The 20,747-nt window shown below is 35.8% G+C and overlaps 1 protein-coding gene across 3 annotated transcripts in view; it reads right to left on the minus strand.

The window, feature by feature from the left end:
* KHDRBS3 (KH RNA binding domain containing, signal transduction associated 3) overlaps positions 1 to 20,747 on the minus strand; it is a 192,238-nt gene that overhangs the window by 40,715 nt on the left and 130,776 nt on the right. For all 3 annotated transcript variants that reach the window (XR_012920138.1, XM_020289028.2, XM_076005000.1), the window contains exon 7: positions 12,882 to 12,964. Coding sequence is in view for 2 of the 3 variants with exons in the window: in XM_020289028.2 (XP_020144617.1) it covers positions 12,882 to 12,964 (83 nt within the window). In the remaining variant the exon portion in view is untranslated. The remainder of the gene's footprint in view (positions 1 to 12,881; positions 12,965 to 20,747) is intronic.

A 20,747-nucleotide genomic window follows, 5' to 3' on the forward strand; every position in this document is an offset into this window, starting at 1 on the left:
CTTAAGTATATTGTCACTTTTTACATCTATCCTATGAGTTAGGTGCTATTATAGCAGACGAGGAAATTGAGAGTTAGTCAAAGATTACATACATACATGGCTCTAATTGGAAAGGTCAGGTCTGACTCTTAAGTGTATAATATTTTCACTCTCTCTTGTTTAATATACTCGTGGGATTGATCAATCTACCCCTAATTTCTGGTAGGACGATTAAGCATGTAAAAATATTGGGTACATACATTTTAGGACACTAATAAAAAAGAATACCAAAAATAAAAGTACAATTCAGTTACCTAGAAAACTGGGGTAAAAATCTAACCATAATAGTACATTTTGTAATTACTGAAAAAAATTGGGGTAGAATAATAGTTACCATTTGTATAAAGACTTATTACAACATAAAATATTTCTATGTCAATTATTTAATGTAACTGTTCAAATTCTGTGGACACCTGGAATTCTACATTTCCCAAACAAACTTATTAACTTTTCCCTAAATCTTATTACCCATTTTAATTAATTATATCATGATCCACCCAACAGGTAAAGTGAGAAACTTGATTCATCATCTACCCCTCTCTTTCCTTGGACTCTGCCAGAAACCACTTATTCTTTTTAAAGAGCTCTTAAATATATTCACACTGTCAAACAGTCACTGTTGTACTACTAAGTTCAGGTACTAATTGTAAAAATATTAGGCCATAGGTTACAAAGACTTTTAAGGCTTTCAATGCATACTTGTAAATTACATTCCAAAAGGAACATATCCCTTCATTAACAAATACAAGAGAAAATACAATCTGTATGTCTACATTATTTCCATTTTTAAGGTAATGAGTCCAATAAATGTGGTTTAAATAAGTTCTGAGAAATTCAAGCACTGACATTCTCTATTATAAATAAACCTTAGTCAGGTAACTTCAAGCTTTGACCTCAAGCATATGCTTTTTGTTATTGTTGTTAATCTATGCTTCTAACACATTTTAGGACTAAATCTAAACTAAATGAGCCTTTAACAACTTTATATTTAAAAAATGGGGCATCAAAATGGCATGCATAATTTTATTCAGATTGCTTATTTGTTGGAATTTTATTATCTGGAGACTTCCTCAGAAAAGACTGTAACAGTTTCTAGATGTAATAATTAAATAATAACAATAATAACAACAATAGTATGTAGAGGAGTAGTATAGCAGCATGCTTAGACTGCCTAGCTTTGTTTGCCAGCTCCAGTAATTACTCTCCATGAACTTAGGGAAGTTTCATAATCTGAGCCTCAATTTCTTCATCTATAAAAAAATGGCAAAATAATAGTATCTACCTTTACATGTATGTAAATTGCTTCGAACAGTGTGTGGCACCCATTACATGCTACTACAGTAAATTTATTGAACGACTGCTACGAACACTATACCTGCTATCTCATTTAATCATAATATTATAAGTCAAATATTACTGTCATCATTTTATAGATGAGAAAAAACTCACGTAACATGGTCAAAATCATACAGCTAAGGAAATGGAGCTGGGATTCAACTCCAGGTTTGTGCAGACTTAAAGCCACTGTCTTTTTTTTTTTTACTAAATCATGCCACCTAATATTAAGAGTCAAAAATTACATTGTCAGAAGTTTTATTGTTCTCTTTGAACAAAAATAGACTATACATGCAAGATTTTTAAGGACAATTCTTTTAAAAGTCAATAAAAATACATTTTAAGAATGTATTAATATGAAACTTGGGGAAAGAAAACATGGGGAAATTTACTGAGTGGGTCTTTATCTTAGGGACCTTAAAGTTCTACAGTGAAAATTTAAAATTAGGGTTTGATTACCAACATATCCACTTTTTAGAAACCCTGTCACATAATCTACATTTTAGTAACAAACCTCCTTCCCTGGTAAGCTCACTCTCCGCAGCATCTGTCACTGCTATGAATGGCTGATCATAAGTACTGCTGTAGTCTTCTCAACGCTATTAAGCAGATGGCAGTGCTAAATCCAAATGATGTAGTACATCTCCCTGGTGGACTTTGTTTTCATTTACTACCATTATTCTACAATTCCTCAGTGATAAATCTCATGTATTCTCAAGAACATTAAAGAGTGAACTGACAGTGGCAATTGATTTATTACCACTAGCATGCCTATGCCCTGCTACTGTGTTTCTTTACTCTTGTGGAGATCATGCATGAAGATTCCACATGGTGAGTATAGGAGTTCTGGTCTTCTCTACATTTATAGGAACATATTTTATTTCCTAGTTGCCTTCAAATTAAGCAAAAGAACACAAGCTTGATCTTGAAGAGAACTGGGTATGAGGACTAACTGTTACTAATTAGCTCTGTGACTTTGATCAAGCTCAAATTCTCTGAACATCAGTTTCCTTATTTGTAAAATTAAAGACTGACAATCTTATACAAATTCTTGGGAATTAAATGAAAAGGTAGGCATGAGAGCACCTAACATAGCAACTAACACTTGTTAAGTACTCAATACATATTTGGTTCCTTCTAAGTTTGTTAAATTGATGGGCCTGAAAAAATTTTTTCTTTCTTTTTTTATTAGTTTAATTCTAAGGAAATTCCTGAAGAAGCTACAAACTTCTTAGGTTATTTTCAATACAATTGAGGTATCCAGTTTAGTAGAAGGACACTGTAACTCAGCAAGAAGCCCAATTGTGGTTCTCAGATTCAGTTGATCAATCTTTCAATTTAAGCAGTGCTACATTATAGCTGGTCTATTAACTGGTGACACAAATGCTGTAGTGCTGCCAAACCTCTGCCATTCATGTACCACTCTCAGGATGTCTGTCATCCATGTCTACGCCTATCCTACTAGTGAATTAATGTTACTCTATATTGAGACTTTCTTTGAATTTAAATAAATTTATAATTGAATTATTTCAATAATCATAAAATAATGGGCTTGATATGCTGATCATACTTTTCCAATAACTTTACAATCTAATCATCAAAAAATTTCAAAAAGTCTGCCCATGTACCATCTGAAATCCCATTGTGGGGCATCAATATGTGTACTACTCTTGAAAAAACACTAGTATAATGGAAAGAAAATGGACTTTGAAATCAATAGTGCCACTAAGTGTGTAACTCAGGCTACTTAATTTAACCTTTCTCTGAGTCTCAGTTTTCTAAAGAATAGAATGAGGATGATGACATTTACCTTTTCAGGTTAAAATTAAGATCAAAGGGGATCTGAATTTTAAGGACACACATCATTCTGAATGTGATTGATACACTATAGTAGGTGGCCAACACATAATAATTAGCAGTAGCAATATTTATACATGTTATTAACACTTTAGTCTTGTGTTGTTCCTTCCCTTTTCTGTGCCAGGATTGATAAAGATTCTGTGTTTGGCTAAACTTTAGTCAGGCTCCTAAACCTTCTCCTAGGCCCCTCCATATCTTGTAAAATACAGTTTTAACAAAGAACCTTGCTAAGTCAGTTTAGCAAGAACCTGACAACCTATGATACCTGAAAAAGTTCCTCATCTTCCACCACACCCAGGGGATGTCTGATCACCATGGACTGTCTTCAGCAAGCATCCTGCTTGGTCAGTGTAGCCAAGATCCTCACTATCTCCCTAGATGTTTCTTCTCAGGAGTTTTCCACCCACTGACCCTGCTCTGCTCCCTGTCTGTTAACTCCTGCTTGCCCATGTAGTATTTGCAGTTGAGCCCAATTTCTCTCCCCTACTGCAAAGTTCCAGTGCCATGTTCCCTATACCTACTGGATGGTCCTGATTCAAGTCTTTTTTTCTGTGCTTCAACAAGCACTGCTGAATAATTCTTTTCATTAATAGAGTTGTAGCTTCACTTTTTACTATTACTCTCCCTCCTATTTTTCTTCTTATCACAGGGTCCTTGACTGATAATTATGTTATTTACAGGTCTATAGTATAATTTGGGTTGGTATCTTTGCTTTATATCAATGTCTACACAGTTCTGTGATAGTATTTGTTTTTTGATAGTTTATAATTCTATCAACCAATAATCCAAAGCTCTCCCTCCAGCTGACTGAATGGACCTACTCTTGGCTAAGGATATACCCTAAAACTGAGTTGGTGGCCATGAGAAGAGAGGTCAGACATGCCTCATCATGCCCCCTTCCTCCTTGCAGATTTCCTTTGTAACCCATTAACAAGCCTAAGGCTATGCAAGACAAACCTGTAGGTCCTCAATTTACATAACAAATCACTGAGTCTAGGTATATGGCCAGTGGCCTGTCTCTGACTCCCTTAACTTAAAATATTCATTTACTTAACCAATTACAAATCAAAGAGTCTTTACATCCACCTATAACTTACAAGCTCCCCACTTTGAGATGTCCCACCTTTTCAGGCCAAACCAAGGTACACATTCCATGCACTGATTTATGACTTTACATGTAACTCCTATCTCTCTGAAACATATAAAACCAAACTGTAATCCAACTACAGCAAGTCCACTTGCTCAAGGCTTCTTGGGTGTGGCTCTGGGCCATGGTCCTCAAATCTGGCTCAGAATAAACCTCTTTAAGTTACTTTACAGAGTTTGACTTTTTTCCATTGACAATGCTCAGTTTGTGCTAAGAGGTTCCTTTAGCAGTTGTGTAGCAATTAGCCAAAAAACCAAAGGGTCATCTACGTAAAAGAACACTTGTCAAAAATTTTACAAGGCATAGTTAGCAAACTTCTTAATCTAGACCAAATCATTATTACTTTTAAAAGTCTAAAATAGCTGATCCTGATACAACAAAGCACTATTTTCCAAAAGACACTTTTACTGATGTTTAAATGGCTACATCTTAAGTTAAACAACAGGCCATCATTTCCAAAGTGAAAATCCCAAATTATTTCTAGACCTACACGGGTCAGTTCTTGAGAGGACATTATTGGACACATAATGCTAAAACTGCTGGTAGAAACAACAATAAACATGGCGACATTAATTTCTATCTCACTGCTTTTCTTGGATGTGACATTTGAAAATACACCAAGAGGACTCACAGTTTCTAAGAGCTTTCATCACTCTGTATATCGGCATAAAGGGGCTTAGGTGTTGTTTTGTTGCAAAACAAGTCAATGATTTTCTAATTAAAAAAAAAATTCTCTTAGCTGGATAATGATTTTTAGAATCAGGCAAAAACCTAGGCTCCAATACTTTTCAGTTTTGTGTTCTTGGGAAAGTTGCTAAACATCTCAATTCTCAGTTCCTTATATGGAAAACCATACCATGTAGGGTCATTCATTATGAGAGTGGGAGATAATATACATAAAGGATATACTGAGTTGGGTGCCAGACTTCCTGGATTCTCTAAAAGTGACAGTTGTTATTTTTAATTCCTTTTTCAGGAATTTAAAAGTATTTTCAGGAAAATCATAGAAATTTCGGGGGATGAAATGAAATATGTACTTGAAAGTATAGGCTAAATCACAGAGTGTTTGGGAAATCAGCAGATCATCAATAAACACATCCAGAAGCTACATATTTCTACTGTGCAGTCATCCATATACCTTCAGGGGGTCATTAGCACTTTTTTGGATCCCTTTTTGTACCACTTATTTTATGATCACTACAGGAGTCAAAGAGTTCTTTGGGGGAATTTATAAGTATTAAAAAACACAGACTAAAAATATATAACTGTTATTAGGATTATAAATAAGATATCATATGTAAACTAATTCCACTTGATTTAGAATAAAATGAATACATTTACAAAAGGTTTTCGTTTTCAGGAATCAAAACTATAGGTATCTGTGAAGGCTCAAGTCATGTCAGAGGCAGGGCCCTGAGGGCTGAAGCCATTTAGTACCTGTTCTTTTTTATTCATTAGACTATAATAGCTATTCAGAAGCTGGGTATCCACAGGAAGTAATCAATGACTATTTTGAGCCAATATGTATTAGAACAATTCCAATATTATAAAGAATAGTTTATACTTCTCTTCACAGTAATTGTGTTAACATCTTGTTACTCATTAAATGTGAGAATTAGATAAACAATGTTTTTGTTTTGCACTACAATACTAGCGTTATCAAGGTCAGTATAAAATCAATGGGGAAATGTAGCTGAACTACACTGAATTTTCTATCACTCTACAGGGATTCTCATTTGTACCTTAATTTTAATACAAAGCATTTGAAAGTTGGGAGAAAAAATTCCTAATTTGTAAAACCTCCTGGGAGAAACTTGTTTCTGCAACAAAACAGTGTCAAAACGATTAGGATTAAAGAAGTTTCAAAGAGGGCACCACACCACCCTGGTGCCTTGTTCTATTCTCGGTTCAAGTGGGCTGCTTGCTATTCGCCCCACTCACTCCCAGTGTGCAGTGCATCGGTACTAACCTTCCAGGTGGGGACAAACCCTTTGTCAGGTACCCCTCTCATTAGAAAACATTCGCTTGCACAGTCCTTCCAGATTTACCAGTACCTGCACTTCGCAGCCATCCTTGTGTGAAATAAGCAGCAGTTTAGAGCTGCAGAAGGAAGGCGGGGACTAGGGTTGACTCAGCGGTCCACATGTGCTACCTTCTTTATATAAGTATCTCACCTCCTCCTCTGGCAGAAAGAATGGCATTGGTGATGTTATCACCCTCCACACAGTTTAGAGAGACTACCTGCTGCCTCTAAAGCAGTGTCCCTAACTGCAGGGGCCTGTTAGGGATCTTCACCCTCCCCAACTACTTAGGGGAGGGGGATAGAGCAGGAAGTGAGTGAACAGCAAAGCTTCATCTGTATTTACAGCTACCCCCCATCTCTCTCATCACAGTCTGAGCTCTGCCTCCTCCCCACCTCTCCTCTACCTCCCCTCTACCTCCCGGGGAGAAGCTGTCTTCCATGAAACAGGTCCCTGGTGCCAACAACGTTGGGGACTGCTGCTCTGAAGTTGAAATTAATAGTTACATATTTGATAAACTGAGCCTTAGAGAGGTTCAATAACTTGCCCCAAATCACAAAGCCAGGCAATGTTAAAGTGGGTTCTGACCCCAGGTCTGTCACTCTTAACCAAGGTAGCATGAGTCTTGGGAATGTTTTTGATAATACAACTGCATCAGAAACAAAAACATTTTTTTAACTTGTAACTATGTACTTATGTGTATTATAATATTACAAAGTTATATTTTAAACTACAAAACATTAAAATACAAATTTAAAAAGTATGAACAAGAGTTGATGCTCTCTAATTATCTTTCTGTATCTACTTAATTGTCTTGCTTACTCCTGAGTGTGTGCCCTAATCTGGAGACCACTACACTATGTTGTAATGACAGAGACAAACAAAGCCAGAATCATTTACCTCAGCACTAAGAGAAATAAAATGAGAGCCACATTTGTAATTCAAAGCTTCTTAGTACATTACATTTTAAAAAAGTAAACAGAAACAGGTGAAATTAATTTTAACAATATATTTGTTTGACATTCTTTCTTTTAAACAAAGCCTCTGGAATGTGGTGTTTTACACTTTTAGCACATTCCACTTTGGACTAGCCACATGTCAAGTGTTCCACAGCTACACGTGCTGTGGCTACCACAGTGGACAGTGAGCTTCACTCTCTGGCTCAGTGCTGTCCCCTACACCAGGACATGAAGATGTTCAGAGCAGCTTTGTACTCTCAGAGGAGACCAAGAAAAGAACTCCACAGTAATACTAAACTATAGCTATAGCATAGAATGTACTTTCAAATTTTGAATTGTGAGAATGATTTAAATATGAAATGGATTTTATAGAACCTGAAGTGTCAAAGTCGAGACATTTTAGACTACAGACACTAAGTGTTACATGTTATTAGCTACTGGTGAGAGTGAAGACTGTGTGCTCCTGGAGAGCAGTGGCAGTCAATATATTCCTAGGAGATCCGAAAGCATCACAAAGTATTAGATTTTTTAATGCTATATATGGGAAATACAAATAGGAATTAGTCCCAGCAAGTAATTTGCTTAGACAAAACCACAACAAAAGGAGAGGTAAAAGGCAATGGGGCAGAGTATAAAGAGAATGCTTTGGGGGCAAGGTGGATTTATTTGTACCACTGCGTGGCCTTGTGAGTTTGGATAAGCAATTTAACCTCTTTGAATCTGTTTGCAAGGGAATGTTTAGACTTGAATTTAGCAATATCACAGGGGATGATAAGAGGAGAGAAATAACTTATGTCAAGTCCATGAAATAATGTCAAACACACAGTAAACACCACAATGAAAGTGACAATGATTTCCTTATTAATTATTTGATCCTGGGAATGGTCCATAATTTTGCTATCCTAACTGGTTTATACTAAGTTCCTAATTCTGAGACATATAGTGCTGTGCTTAAATCAATGTTATAATATGTGCATGTTATAGGCTATACTGTGTACCCTGCCCCTTTCTAATTCAAATCTTGAAGCCCTTACCCCGGTATCTTGGATTGTGACTATATTTGAAGACAGTGGTGCCTTTAAAGAGGCAGTTTATGCTGAAATAAGGTCCTTAGGGTGGGTTCTAATCCAATCTGACTGGTGTCCTTATTACAAGAGAAAATTTGGATATACAAAGAGACACCAGGGATGCATATGCACAGAGGAAAGGAGCAAGAGAGGACCAGTGAGAAAGCAGCCACCTGCAAGCCAAGGAGAGAGGCCTCAAGAGAAACATAACCCACCTTGATCTTGGACCTCCAGCCTCCAGAACCATGAGAAAATGAATTTCTGTAAGTCACCCAGATTGTAGTATTTTGTTATGGCAGCCCTAGCAAACTAATACAGTGTATAAAAGCATTTCACCCTAGTCCATGATTCAGCTGCTTCATTTCAATTTATAGTAAAGCCGTCATTTAGTTAAGTTTGAGAGTGCTGAAGTAGAAAAAACACAAGCTTACAGTCACACAGACTGAGGTTCAAAGCTTGGCTCCTTTGCTTATAACTTGTATGGTCTGAAGCAAGTTACCTAATTTTTGGGAATCACAGTTTTCTTCTTTAAAAGAGACAGATGTTTAATTCACATGTTATAAGGATTAAAAATGAACATCCAGAGTACCTAACACACAGTGGCTTCTGCATTTGCTAATATAAGTAATTCTCACACAATTCTCTGTACTCCGCTAGGTAAGACAAGTTGGTAGCATGGAAAAGATTACCTCAAAGAAGGTAGAATGGTGGTCATATAAGATGTTTCTTTTAGTGAGTCTTTCCTGATATTTATAGGGCTTATAATTTATAATATACTGGCCTCTTGACTGGTCTCTGCCTCTAGGCTCACCACCTGCCAATCCAGGCTCTACACTCTCATCTAATCAATATCTCTAATTCAAGGCTAAACACATTCCCTTGCAGGTAACTCTTCAATGGCTCCCTATTACTGTCTCCAGTACAAGCCTCAGCCCCTTGAGTGGGAAATATGCCGTCGCTCCTGCTGCGGCTCATCTCTCTCCCCACAAGCTCCTGTGCAGCACACATTCTAGCCCTAGAAAAGTAGTGTAGTTGCTACACAAAACTTATGTTTCATGCCTCTGTGCCCTGTTAGACTTGCTTTGTGAAATGCCCTTCCCTGTTTGTCACCTGGTGACTGCTATTTATCTTTCACTTTTTCAGGAAAATGTCCCCAGTATTCTGAACCAGAATTTAGCACTGTTATCTTACAAAAACAATGAATTTCTCCTCAGACCTCTCACATGATTACCATATTGCATTGCATTTAAATATTTATTATTTGTTTCCTTCTAGATGGCGAGCTTTTCAAGGACATGGTCTCTGTCTTAATAATTTTTGTGGCGAGCTTTTCAAGGACATGGTCTCTGTCTTAATAATTTTTGTATCTCAAGCATCAAGAACAATGCCTAGCAAAATATGGACATTCAATAAATACTGACTATTCTAATAAATGACCATAGAAATGAATACCTGCTACCAATCATATTAATATGCTTTATAAATTTACATTCAGGATTAGTCATTACTTCTTTGAACTTCAGTTTGATCACATATATTAATTCTTGCTGTTGTCATTTAGATTAAATAAGACACGTAAGTAATGGATTAAATTCCATATCTGATTTAGAGTAGGCTATAAATAAATGTGGGCTCCCTCTTGTTTGCTATCAGTTTATCAGGGGTTACACTGTGTTATCTCTCTTCTTAATAGGTCATAGTATTTAACAGAGTAAATGCTTTAAATTTTGTTCTTCATATCAAATATCAAAAAAATAAAAGATTATTTGAACTATAATCCTATATTGCATATACTCTTCATTAAAAAGCTACCTCTCAGTTTCTACATCTACTAACTGGAGGTAATTATATTTATTGCATAGGATTAGGCTGATGCCCATGAATATCTACTGAAATCAAATATAAAAAGCACTAGCATAGTATTTGAAACACAGTAGGCACTCAATAAAAATTAGGTCCCTTCTTTTTTTTTCCCCCACAGAATCAATCAAACTGTAAACATCACTATACTGTGCATACAGTTCAAACAATAAAATACACCTGCATCTGAAAGTCCAACACACTGAACAGTCATGGCCTGCATAACTGTGTTTTGGTTAACAAGGAACAACATCTACAATGGATGTTCTATAAGATCATAATGGAGCTGAAAAATTCCTATCATCTAGTGGCATTTTGATGATCCTGATCCTATGTCTAGGCTACATATGTGTTTGTGTCTTAGTTTTTAACAAAATAGTTTACAAAGTAAAAAAATAGAAAAAAGCTTATAGAAAGAATAAGAATACAAGGAAGAAAATATTTCTGTACAGCTACATAATATATTTGCAATTTAAGCTGTTATTACAAAAGAGTCAAAAAGTTAAAAAATTCTAAAAGTTTATAAAGTAAAAAAGTTACAATAGCTACGGGTAATTTATTATTAAAGAAAGAAATCCATTTTAAAAATAAATTTAGTGTAGCCTAAGTGTACAGGGTTTATAAAGCCTATAGTAGTGTACAGTAATGTCCTAGGCCTTCATGTTCACTTACTGACTCACCCAGAGCAACTTCCAGTCCTGCAAGCTCCGTTCATGGTAAATGTACCATTTTTTAGCTTTCATAACATATTTTTACTGTGCTTTTTCTGTACTTAGATATCTTTAGATACATAAATACTTACTATTGGGTAACAAATGCCTACCATATTCAATATATTAACATGCTGCATAGGTATGTAGCCTAGGAGCAAGAGGCTATACCATCTAGGTTTGTGTAAAGTACACTCTGTGATGTTTATGCAATAATGAAATTGCCTAAGGATGCATTTCTTTTTAGAACATATCCAATTTAAGCAGCCCATGACTGTATTATAATAGATATGGGGACAGAACTAACAGAAATGTGTAATGAGACACTAGTCCTAATGTACCAGGGTGAAGAACTTGGCAGTCACACACTTGAGTTGCCACTTATCAATTGTGTAGTCATAGCAAGTGCCAGAATCTCATGGCTATTCAGTCTCCTCTTCTACAGTAATACCACCTGCCTCATAGGACTGTTGTCAGGAGTGATGTGTTCATACGATCTAGACTGCGGGCCTTACAGAACTTAAAGAAACTGCCAGAAATATATAGTATGCACTCAGCAAATGTTGTGGGGGTGGGAGACTTGCTTTGCTAGGACGTTTAGACTGCAAATTGAAATATCTGTGGATATGTATGTCTTTAAACAAACTATGAGAAGGACTTATTTATAAAGAGTACAAATCTTTGAGTTTGAATATCTGAATCAGAATTTCATCTTTCTACTTACTGTGTGATTTCTGGCAAATTAGTTAATTTTATGCTCCTTTTCTTTATTTATACAATGGGAATAGCACCACATACTTCATTAAGTTGCTGGGAAGTCCTGTCTAGCATTCACAATGTGCCAGTCACGGGGCTCAATACATATTAGAAGCTCATCTACTCCCAACACACTCAAGGGACACAAACATGATGCATAAGGCTTCCACTATAAATGACCTGTTGAGAGCCAAAGTTTGAAGGCTACTTAAGTGTTATAAGTTATATAAGGTAATAACCTGGCATGAGCAAAAATGAAGTTTTTTATATCCATGTCCACCTCAATACTACAGTGAACAAATAAGAGAACCTATGTGTTCAAAGCTTGACTGGCACCACATGAGTTCAAAAGTGAATTTAGCTTTATCAAAATAACTACATAGTCCATATTGATTTATGCTTCATAATTACTCCAAAGCCAATAATTTGGTGTGTGTCTATCTTTGTCTTCCCCTTAGAATTTTGAACAAAAAACAAAAGGTTTCTAGGCATCAAAGGAAAACATTCTCAACAGAATAAATACTGATTTTAAGTATCAGTGAACATCAAGGTATATTATCAGAAGAAGTTAACTATAAAGCTCTGTTTTTTGCCTCTGATAACAATTATTTCTGGGTAAATACTTCTTTGGAAAATGAACTGGAACTAACTTATTATTCACAAGTGAGAATTTGAAGTTATTAGAAACAGGAGCAATGCTGCTAAGAAATTGAAATGTTCTAGAAGTAGGAAACAAAACTTTTGACACTTTCTTCTCGAAGCACTGACAATGTAGAATATTTACACATTTCCAATGTAATTTTTGGCCTTGAGACTGAATAGTCACACACTTTGAGGCTACTGTTCTGCTTGAAAATATATTGAACACGTAAGTCAAATTTTTAGCATAAAATTTCAGGGTTTTTTTCCCCGAAGCCTGATTTGTTTAACATTACAGTAAACCTGGGTGTGGTAATACATGTTATTTGGTGGAGCATACAGTGCGTCTCCAATTAAAACAAATGACAAACAAAACAGAGCAAGCCAAATTATCCTCACTAGCTGATTATCATGCTTCTCCTAGAACACATGAATATGGAAGGACACAGTATCTGTTGTGGGAGCTGGTAATAAAGACTAAATCTTACCTTTGGGCTGGAGTGCTATAGCTGTTATCATAGGAATCGTAACTCTGTTCATCATAAGCAGTGCCATATCCATCATCATAGTCCTAAAATATAATAAGAGAAGTACAAAAACATTCAGAGAAGTTTCTGGAAAGAAAGACACATTCTGCTATTAGTGAATTTCTATTAATTCAGCTAGCATTTAACTATATGACTAATTATAGTGCAAAGAAAAATATAGGAGTGACTTCAGTGAAAATGGTGATATAAGAACTTCCAAACATTCCTTCTATAAAAGCAGAGAAATTGGCAAAAAACATGTCAGAATCAACATTTTCAGAACACTAGAAATTAACCAGAGGATTGCAGAGATCTAAGGAGCATTTTTTTCATTGGCTAAATCCTGGTTAAAAATAGTGAGGTTTGTGCTGTTTTAATTTGTGCTATTCCTGTGGCCCACTCCCAATTTTGGCAGGAGCATTGAAAACTGATAGCCACAAACACCAGGAGTCTGGAGGCCATAGAAGGGGGCAGAACAGAATGGAGCTCTTTCAAAACTCCATTCTCAGAGAATTGCCTTTGTTTGACCTGACTAGACCTTCCCTCATGCAAAAATCCCTTTTTCCTGGGGGTATCTGAAGAAAATAATTTGAGGCAATTGTTTGAGATTTTTGCTGCCTGATGTGTTGGAGAAAAACTGGGCAAACAATAGGCTAATTAAAAAGCTTCAAAGGAAAAGTGAGCAATGAGATATCGATATAGATTGAGAAAAGCTCTGGAATATCCCCGGCAATCTAAAAGGGCATGAATAATGCCACACTCATGCCCAGGAAAGACCTTGGAAGGTCCTGGGCTATCTCTTCTGGCTGACCCTGAGGTGTAGCACATGCAGGAAGTGAAAGGCTAAGACTGATTAGTTGTAAATTAACTGGCTGAGTGTGAAGCCCTTGGCAAAGATTAGGCAGTTTACAGGCATTTACAGAAATCTGTCCAATCACTAGCTGACTACTAACTAACACAGATGAGACTTCAGGGGCAAAAGAGAGTAATACAGACTTTATAAAATTAGTGCGGGAAAGTCACTAAATCAGGCGTCCTCAAACTACGGCCCATGGGCCACATGCAGGTCTTTTTGCCCGTTTGTTTTTTACTTCAAAATAAGATATGTGCAGTGTGCATAGAAATTTCTTCATAGTTTTCATTATACTATACTCTGGCCCTCCAATGGTCTGAGGGACAGTGAACTGGCCCCCTGTTTAAGAAGTTTGAGGACCCCTGCACTAAACAAATAACAAAAACAAATAAACCCTGGAAGAATTTGATTTCTAGAGTTGAAACATCCTATTAAATGTCCAGTTTTAAACAAAAAATTAAGACATGAAAAAAAACATGAAAGCATGGTCCCTTTACATAAAAAAAAAAAAAAAAGTCAATAAAAACTGTCCCTCAGGAAAATGAGACACTGGACTTACTAGACAAAGACTTTAAGTCAGTTGTTTGAAATACAGTTGAACCTTGAACAACATAGATTTGAACTGTGTGGGTAGACATAGATGCAGATTTTTTCAACCAAATGCAAATTGAAGATACAGTATTTCTGGGATGCAAACACACTGCATATACCAAGGGCAAGCTTTTCAAATATGTGGATTCCGCAAGGCCAACTGTCAGACTTGAGTATGCACGCATTTAGGAAGGGCAGGGGGTACAGGAACCAAACCTGTACATATATTGTGGAACAGCTGTACAGTCTAAGAACTAAAAGATACCCTTTCTAAAAAACTAAAGAAAAGCATAAAAACAGTGCCTCACCAAAAAATAGAGACTATTAATATAAATATAGAAAACAAAAAGAACCAAAAGAAATTCCTGAGTTGCAAAGTTCAATAACTGAAATAAAAACAATTCATTAAAATGGCTTATCAGCAGATATAATTAGGCTGAAGAAAAAAAATCAAATACTTGAAGACGGATGAACTGACATTATCCAGTCTGAGGAAGAGAAAAAAAAAATGAAGAAAACGGAGCACCAGAGACTTGTGAACATATGCATCAAATGTCTGAACATATGAAGATTGAGATACCCAGAAGGAAAGGAGAGAAAGGAGTAGAAAGAATATTTGGAGACACAATTGCTGAAAATTTAAGAAGCTCAACAATCTCCAGAAAGGATAAAATCAGAGACCTACACGTAAGACATATCATTGTCAAACCACTGAAAGAAAAAGACAAATAGAGAATCTTGAAAGCAGTGAGAGAAAAAACTTATCACATGCAAGATCCTTATAACAGCTGATTTCTAACAAATACCACAGAGACCAGAAGACAATGGGAAGCCATATTATAAGTACTTAAAAAAAACTGTTAACTAAAAATTTTATATCCATCAAAATTATCCTTTAAAAATGAAGGAGAAATTAAGACATTACAAGATAAACAAACACTAAGGTAATTCATCAATAGCAGTCATGTTGTATGAGAAAACTAGAAAGTTATAAGGGGAAGTGAAAGGTCACTTGAATATGAAAAAAATAAAGATGACTAGTAAATCTTCAGGTAAATATAAGAATAGTGTAAACATATTTTTTGTTTGTAACTCCTTCCTTCTATCAGATTTAAAAGATAATTGCATAAATAATTGTAAATATGTGTTGATGGACACACAAAGTATAAAGATGCATTCTATGACAGTAATAAGACAGTTGTGAAGGAAGCGAATGGAGCTATAAAAATAGCAAAGTTTTTGTGTACTATTGAAATTAAGTTGGTTGAATTCTGAAAAACTGATATAAGTAGCTGAGATATAAATTATAATTCTCAGGATAGGCTAAAAAATATAAACAAAAATGTAGAAAAAGAAACTATAAAGAAATTAAAATGGTTTAGTAAAACTAAAACAAATGGTGTATGTGTGTCTGTGTATTTAACACAAAAGAAGACAGCAGGTACAAAAAAGACGTAAGACATGTAGAAAACAAATTACAAGACAGCAGAAGTAAATCCTACCTTATCAGTAATTACATTAAATGCAAATGATTTAAACACATTAATTAAAAGGTAGAAATTGGTATTGTGGGAAAAAATGATGAAACTACATGCTAACTACAAGAGATACACTTCAGATTCAGTTGAGAGAAAAAGTATGAAAGAAGATATCCCATAAAAAAGTAACCCAAAGAGAGATAGAGTAGCTATAATACAAATATCAGACAAAAGAGATTCTTAATACAAAACTTGTTACTAGAGAAAAACAACATTTTTAAATGATAAAAAGGTCAATCCACCAAGAAGATAATTAATTATAAACATGTATGTGTATATAAAAATATATTTAACAGTGCTTCAAAATATAAAATGAAAACTAACAGAGTTAAAAGGAAAAATAGGCAACTCAATAATAATAGTTAGGTACTCCAATACCACATTTTCAATAATCAAATGAATACCTAGAAAGAAAGTCACAAAGAAAAGCAAAATTTAACAACAATACAAATCTACAGAACATTTCACCCAATAAGGGCAGACTAAGAATTCTTCTCAACTGCACATGGAACATTCTTCAGGATAAACCATATGTTTCTCCAGTTTCAAAACTGTATACAAAGCTACAATAATCAAAACAGTGCGGTACTGCAATAACTTCAACTTTGTAAAATAAATATTAGCATTAAAGGATAAGTATTGTCTTTGTAGGAGTAAGACATAATTTATACACGATCACCTATATTTTTAAAATGTTTTTTCACAAAGAAGGAACTGAATATTTGTCAAAGAGCTACGTGTTCTGTACTTTGATGACAACATCCAATATAAAATGAATAGTCATTCATTGGAGGAAAAGGAGGAATAAAAGTCAAGAACATAGTTACAACACAATATGCAAGCCATAGTGTTCTTCATGGTAGCTGAAGGCAGATTACTAACTTGGCTACCATTTTCTACTGGCCAATCCAAAGAAAAGAAAAGCTATCAGACAGCAAACACACATTTTGAGATGATTCTGGTTATCAGGGAAGTTAGCAAAATACACACCATTCTTAATATTCTGCCAAATTAATACATTAAACTAACCTAGTGTCTCCCAAGAGAAGGAACATTCCTCCTATTAAATTAAAAAACAATTTTCACTTAGCACCTACCTCATTTCTGGCACTCTGCTAGACAGCATGGATGGGAAGGAGCTTCCTCATCTACCGAGTACAATGCCATGAGGTGGAGTGGGAGAGAGATGACAGACAGCTAAAGGGACAACTATTAATATAATTCAAAATGTCAAATGAAGTGTCAAGATAAGCACTGAAGTGAGACAGACTAGCCCAACTGGGAAAGGGAAGGGGAAGGAAATTTCCCAGCAGTGTCAATGCTAGAACTTAGTTTCAAAGCATACAAAAGTAAAAGTCGCCAGAAAAAGCCGTTAAAATTTAAAATTAGGCAGAATGAACAGGAGATGCAAAACAACTCTTCTCATCCAGGGAAGCAAACTGCTTATTGTGGGCACACTGTAAGATGCAAATGGAAGAGGAGAGAATAATGAGGCCAAGAAACACATAAACCAGATCTTGAGGGACCAAGTTGAGGACTGTAGATTTGGATTTCGAGTGATATCATTCATTTTGTGTTTCAGAAATGTTTCTCTGGTTATAGTGTGTGGGCATGGGACAGAAAGGGTAAATCTGGAGGGCTAGACTTGCAACTAGGTCATTGTGCTTACAGTTTGGCAATGTGTAAAGTACATGTTTTCTTTAGTAATTTGTTAGTAGCCTGAAAAGAATGCGGCTTCTTCAAATGAAGAAATCTATTTCTGTGCTTAAAGAATCAAGATTATAAATGACTGAAATTAAAAAAAAAAAAACTAAAATATTAAGCGCTATACTATTTTAACCTTACAGTTATGTCATCCATTCCTTGTTCAGTTATTCTTCTAGATATTATAATGCTTGCAATTCACTTGACTTTCAAATTGCTTATGTCATTAAATTACTGACCATTATATTTTTATACTGAAGATTGATTAAATTTGCAATTCTTACAAGATTTCTTTTATGATGATTTCACAGCTGGATTTGGCCATAGAAGTAAGTATTTTGTATCCCTCCCATTATAACAAGTAGTATCTGTTCAATGAATAGCACTTGGAAAATAGGGAAGCATAAAGTAGAGCATGACAGGAGCAAAGGAAGAAGAGCTGAGTGTGACTCCAAATCAATGTCTGAGTTTCCAGGCAGGGACTAGAGGAAATTATTGTTGATAATCCACTTATTTTTATTATAAAGTAAGAGATGAGATCACTGGCAGAGAACAGGGGGAAATTTAACTAGTAAATAAATGATTGAGCAAATGATTAAAATGAGGAATTATAGAGCAGAGCAGAGCTGGGTAAGAGCCTCTAAACCTTAGGGGTTTTTTTGTCTGAGGACTGGGTGATCTGAGGGTTTAGCAGTCCTCCCTGTTTTTATTAATGCTCTTATCTTCCAGTTTTCTTCATCACTGGTTGCTTATGTGTTTTTTTTTTATTTACATAGTTTTACATTATACAATTCTTTTATAGATTTTCCTGAGGCTAAAATATGAATTTCAAAACACAGTGAATACATTACTTCTACAAGTTAACATGTAATTGAGTAGAATCACAAAAATAAAGCATAGAGGGGATGTTAAAGATTTAGTTCCAGCCCATATCTAAGCTTAGAATCTGCTCTTACAACGCTTCCTAGGACCTGCGATGGGGAACTCATTACACTTTACTGTTGGCATTGCTCAGATATGCTGAAAGATTTTCTTTACATTTGAAATCTTTGTGTCATTTCTCACATTTCCATATTTTCTCCTACAGAACATTCCCCATTGTAACATGGCCCCAATCTACATGTCAGCCTCATTTTTTGCAGTGTGTCCTCTGCGATACATGCTGCAAGGACTTCCAGTGCACGTGCTGTTTTCTACAAATCTGTGCCTGCCCTTTCTGCCTTGTGAATTTTCAAGATGAAGCTCAAATGACAGCCTTCAATTGCATTATAACTTCTCAGTCCCATAAAAACAGAGTCTATGCCACCTTTGTTATGCCAACAGTGGGCCTAACACATATACGTCTATTACTATACTGTATGGATATGACTTGCTTTTTGCCTCACCTACTATGAAAAACATGGATTGTGTCTTATTCATTCTTTCACGCCAGGCATAGAGTAAAAAAATGCTTGGAACACATTGAGGACTCAGTATGTTACTTAGATTGCTCTACTGAACCTCCCCCAGAGGTCAAATCCTTCCCTGCTCAGTCCTCTCACCTCTGCTCTGAGTTCTCCTCAGCTGGTCTATACATCTTTAGAGCCTCTAGCCATTCCTCATATGACCAAAAGTGAGGAAACTAGGTATTATAAATTTATTTTAAGGGACCTACTAAACTTCCTCTAGTAGAAGCTTAATAAAGCTCCCTTCCATTGTCAAAATGTGCCGCAAAGATGTTTTATACCTTTCTTTGCACTTTAAAAACATGGCTCTGCACCTGAAGTGAGGCAGTAGTGGACATGCACGAGATCTCTAATAAAGTGGTAAGAAGCCACCACCCAACCCAAGCCCATGAAGGTACTTTTGTCTGGATACAAGCAATGCTTCCTGCTTTACCATCCCACCATCGTTCCAACTAGCCAGTTAAGTCTATTTTTTTAATCTCCTAAATCCCTCTCACATTCATCCCTTCCTCTACATCCCCAATGTGAATCATTAGATTCATTCAGAATTATGTGATTTATCAGAATCATTCAGAATTTCTCAACTGGACTAGTAGGAGATCCTAACTGGTCTTCTCTGCCTTCTAATGTTTCTTCATCTAAATATTCTTCCAGAATGATCTACATCAAATGCAAATTTGAGTTTGTTGCTTCCCTCCCTGCATAAAAATTTCCACTTTCTACCCTTCTCTCCTCCTTACATTGTCAAGCCTCTCACAGTCTTGCTCTTAGCAACTTACCTAGCCACGGTGCCTGCCACTGCCACTGTGCCCTGTAAGCGATGGTACCTTGGTAAGGGCTGTGTTGTTTCATGCTGTAATTTCTCTTCACAAACTATTTCCTTATGACATCACCTTTTTGATCAGCGACCGGAAGACTTCAGGCTGAATTATCACTACCTCCTTAATGTCTCCACAATAACTGGTAACTTGTATATACACGGCACTTGTAATTACTTACCTGCCTCCTTTCTCTCTCACTAGTCTGCAAGGTCCTTGAGGGTAAAGACCAGGACTTGTTCTCTTGCATTTTCAATGTCTGGCACATAGAAGGCATGTAGTAATGTTTGTTGAATGAATGAAGAGAACTAATTAATGATCAAATGGCAGGAAATGTAATAAGCACTTCTTTGAGATAAATGCAAATTGAGGCGTTATTGCAGAACAAAATGCACTATTAAAATGTTGTAAAATTTGATAATGAGACTTCATCTGTATAATTTTCTGTCAATCATTAAATATCAGTCTTATATTCCCTGCTCTCAGCAAAATTTCCCTTTAGAACTCTGTATTGTATTTTGGAAAGTCAGAACGACATTATTAAAAATAGTGAGCAAACATGGACAAGAGATAAATGTGTATTATTATACTTTTTTCCCCTCATTAAAGAGACTTGCTTATTCATCAGGCTACACGTTTGAATTTTTAGTTTAGAAATGACATTGAACCGGCAGTGGTGAGCTAGACACTTGGCGGATGCCAGGCTACGGTAAGGGCAAACATGTTCTAACACAGGTAGAAATTCTTCATTTGTCATTCTCGACCTATAAAACTCAAACGGACATAAGGCCAAACACCAGACAAATCTTGCTTTGAAAAGAAGGGACTTTCCAGGATAAAGGAAACAGCATGACCTATTTAATTCTATTTCTGTCACA

The sequence above is a fragment of the Microcebus murinus genome, chromosome 7 (assembly GCF_040939455.1).
Source record: "Microcebus murinus isolate Inina chromosome 7, M.murinus_Inina_mat1.0, whole genome shotgun sequence".
Lineage (NCBI taxonomy): Eukaryota > Metazoa > Chordata > Mammalia > Primates > Cheirogaleidae > Microcebus > Microcebus murinus.